This window comes from Eimeria mitis, genomic scaffold, assembly GCF_000499745.2.
Source record: "Eimeria mitis Houghton genomic scaffold, Emh_scaff95, whole genome shotgun sequence".
In the NCBI taxonomy this organism is placed as follows: Eukaryota; Apicomplexa; class Conoidasida; order Eucoccidiorida; family Eimeriidae; genus Eimeria; species Eimeria mitis.
This window is the reverse complement of record NW_013577015.1, coordinates 1,234-4,645: the sequence shown is the minus strand read 5'-3', so window position 1 is coordinate 4,645 and position 3,412 is coordinate 1,234. Positions and strand designations below refer to the sequence as shown.

Genomic DNA, 3,412 nt, shown 5'->3' with positions numbered 1-3,412 from the left:
ACCCTGTGTCTACCCTAGCCGCTGCCTGGAGCCATCCCTGCCTCGCCCCTACTAGCTCTTGCTACACATGCGCCAGCAGCAGCAGCGGCTCCGACTGCTGCTGCTCCCGCCGCAGCAGCAGCAGCTAACCCAGAGTTGCTGCAATCTACGCTACACCCAACCCCCCGTCCGCGTGCATACTCTGTTGAAGCGTAAAGAGCCAGAGGCCAAAGTTCGAGGATGCAGCAGCTAGCCAGAGCGGCTAGCCAAAGAAAGACAGCTAGCTGACTGCGAAGGGGTGGTTGTTGACGTCCTCAAAACAAGCCCTGGCTAGCCAGCTAGCTACCGGAGTGCAGAGCGACGCCTTTGCATCTGGCGCAGGCGGCTCCCTGCTGGCTGCTACGTATCTAGCTAGCTAGCTAGCTAGCTAGCTAGCTAGCTAGCTGGCTAGCCGCACGCCCCCCCGAGATGTCAAAGGTGTTGGTACTTTTCTGCGCTGTCTAGAAGCTGTACTGCGGAGCTCTGTGTGCATATATTTGGCTGCGCCTTGCAGCAGCAACAGCAGCAGCAACAGCAGCAGCAGTATCAGCAGCAAATATAAATCATAGTTCATCGTGCTGCATATCTTCCTCTTCTCCTGGTCCTAAACTTATACCCTTGAAGGGTAGATCAATACCTTCATACTCTTCTGGGAATCTCAGCAGTTCTCCGTTGTCAGTGAGCATAGATACAGAGAAGGTCTCGAACTTAGTGGACCATTGGTCCTTGCTTATCTTACCATCCTCCATCTCTGCTGCCAAAGACTCCATCATCTGCTGCAGGTCGTGGGCGTGGGGGTCCTTTATTACAGCCCGCAGCTCCGCCTCATCTATCTTTCCGTCTCCATCTTTATCATAAGAAGAAAACTCACGCGTTAACTCTTCCTTCTCGGGGTCCGTCAATGTACCTATACACACACACATACATACCCTGCTGCTGCTGCTGCTGCTGCTGCTGCTGCTGTTGCTGCTGCTGGGGGGAGGCGGGGGGGNGGGGGGGGGGGGGGGGGGGGGGTGAGTCTGAGGGTGAAGCTGCTGCTGCTGCAACGGGATATTGCTGCAAGATGAGCAGCAACAAAAACAACACAATCAACAAGTGCAACACATGCTGCTGCTGCCGCGGATGCTGCTGCTGCTGCAAGGCTACTGCGGCTACTGCGGCTGCTGCTGCAGCACCTGCAGCAGCTGCTGCTGCTGCTTTGGGGTTTGGCTCACCACCTTCGTTCTGGAGGAATTCTTCTAGGGAGATGCTGCCGTCTTTGTCTTTGTCTTGCGCCTGAACAAAGCAATACACCACCACAGCATACAAACCCTAAACCCTAAACCCTAAACCCCAAACCCTAAACCCTAAACCCTAAACCCTAGACCCGCATAAACCCTCAACTCACTGCCATGATTTCATCGACCTCAATCTGCATCAGCACTTCGTCCTTTCCAGGGTCCATAAGAATCGTAACCTCTTCGAGACTGAGGCTTCCACCTGTGTGCAAACCCTAAACCCTAAACCCTAAACCCTAAACCCTAAACCCTGAACACTAGACCCTAAACCCCCAAACCCTTGTCAGCAGAGGAAAGACAAAGTGTATTCGACGTACTCTTGTCCTTGTCAACGGCGGCAAACCTCTTTCTCACATCCTCCTGAGCAGCAACGCAGCCGCCATAGCACAGCACGCAAACCCTCACCCCAAACCCTAAACCCTAAACCCTAAACCCTCGCGAGCATCCCCATCAATGTTCTATGAGCTGCCGGGAAAACCCTCGACCACACCCGCCGTAGACCGTACCCTTACACTAAACTCTAAACCTAAGTAGTAATAGCTGGAAACCCTCGAAAACTCTTCTGCAAGGGTTTAGGGTTTAGGGTTTAGGGTTTGTGTTGTTTACCTTGTGTGCCTCCTGGCTGGCTGGGTCGCTTCCGTCAGTGTACGTGACCTCTAATTCTTCGAGTGTAATTTTTCCGTCGTTGTCTTTATCGATAGAAATGAATTCTTGTTTAACTTGGTGTTTATGCATAGCCTCCTTCAGGCGTGTGCTCCAGGCCTGTGCCTCTTCTGTGGTGATGACCCCGTCTCCATTTGCGTCTACAAGAGAGAAAATAATTTCCATTCTGTTTTTTATTTCACTTAAACTTAACTGCATCAACTCCGCCAGTTTCTCCCCGGATAGCTTTGGGCTCGCTTCAGGTGTACAGACAGCTCCAGACACCGCAGCGGCAACCGCTGTCGCCGCCAGAGAAACAGAAACCTTCATTTTCAAGAAAAAAAAGAACAATATGCAGCAAACACACACTATTTAATAAATCAAAAACAAAAAACATAAATGCTTAACAGAAACAAACCAAAACAAACACGCCTGCATTGCCGCAACGCGAGACAGCACAGCGCACAGAGCGCCGTACACAAGCCCCGACCTAAACGCTAAACCCTAAACCCTAAACCCTAAACCCTAAACCCTAAACCCTTAAATTAATTCAACACCGGATCTATAAGACGCAGACAAGGGTTTTCCTTTGAATGAGTTGCTGCTGCCACCCTGCTGCAGCACTGCAGCAACAGCTGCAACTCCATACGTGGTTATCTCCCTGGCCCCGGGTGTCTGTACAGCTCTCATCTGCTTAGTACCAAGCCCTAAGCCCCAGGCCCTGGGTTCTAACCTCTAACCCGCTAAACCCTAAACCCTAAACCCTAAACCCTAAACCCCACGGACCGCCCCCGACACCTCTGGATGCGTACCAACATCGCCACGGAAACCCTAAACCCTAAACCCTAAACCCTGAACCCTCATCGCCTACACATTTGACGGCGTAGCCCGCCGGCTTCGCTATCGGGCGTGCAGGGAGGGAAAGGGCTCAAACCCTAAACCCTAGGGTTTGTAACTGGGGCTTAGAATTCAGGGTTTAGGGTTTAGGGTTTAGGGTTTAGGGATGCAGACGAATCCGCTGCCCCTCGGTCGCAGGGCGCAGCTACTCAAGCCGCGAACCCTCTGGCAGCGGCCCGACCTGCTGCCGTTTGCTGCTGCTGCGCTGCTACTGCTGTTCCTCGCTNGCGAACCCTCTGGCAGCGGCCCGACCTGCTGCCGTTTGCTGCTGCTGCGCTGCTACTGCTGTTCCTCGCTGTTGGGGAGCATGATGCAGCAGACCAGGCTGCAGCAGCAGCAGCAGCAGCTGCTGCTGCTGCTGCTGCTGCGGCAGTGAAAGAGGGCGCTGCTGCAGGCGTAGCAGCAACAGCAGCAACAAAGGATTTGCCACCCGCTTCAGCAGACCCAGCTTTCGCTGCTGCAGCAAATGTACCGGCTGCTGCTGCTGCTGCAGCAGATGCGTCCTCAGCAGCAGCAGCAGCAGCAGCAGCAGCAGATGCGTCCTTAGCAGCAGGTGCTGCAATGGAAGAAGCGGATGA

The 3,412-nt window shown here is 53.7% G+C and overlaps 2 protein-coding genes across 2 annotated transcripts in view; one reads left to right on the top strand and one right to left on the bottom strand.

Moving 5' to 3' along the window:
* Positions 1-581: 581 nt before the first annotated feature.
* On the bottom strand, positions 582-2,267 carry EMH_0073020 (membrane-associated calcum-binding protein, related, putative; the record flags this gene model as incomplete). Its single annotated transcript, XM_013502545.1, has 5 exons — positions 582-925; positions 1,233-1,293; positions 1,406-1,497; positions 1,613-1,655; positions 1,902-2,267. The coding sequence occupies 5 exons, from the start codon at positions 2,265-2,267 to the stop codon at positions 582-584; spliced, it is 906 nt and encodes a 301-aa protein (XP_013357999.1).
* Positions 2,268-3,408: 1,141 nt separating this feature from the next.
* Positions 3,409-3,412, top strand: part of EMH_0072900 (uncharacterized protein) — a gene marked incomplete at both ends in the record, with an annotated part of 603 nt that continues 599 nt past the window's right edge. The window contains 1 exon segment of the mRNA XM_013502544.1: positions 3,409-3,412. Coding sequence (XP_013357998.1) covers positions 3,409-3,412 — 4 coding nt within the window.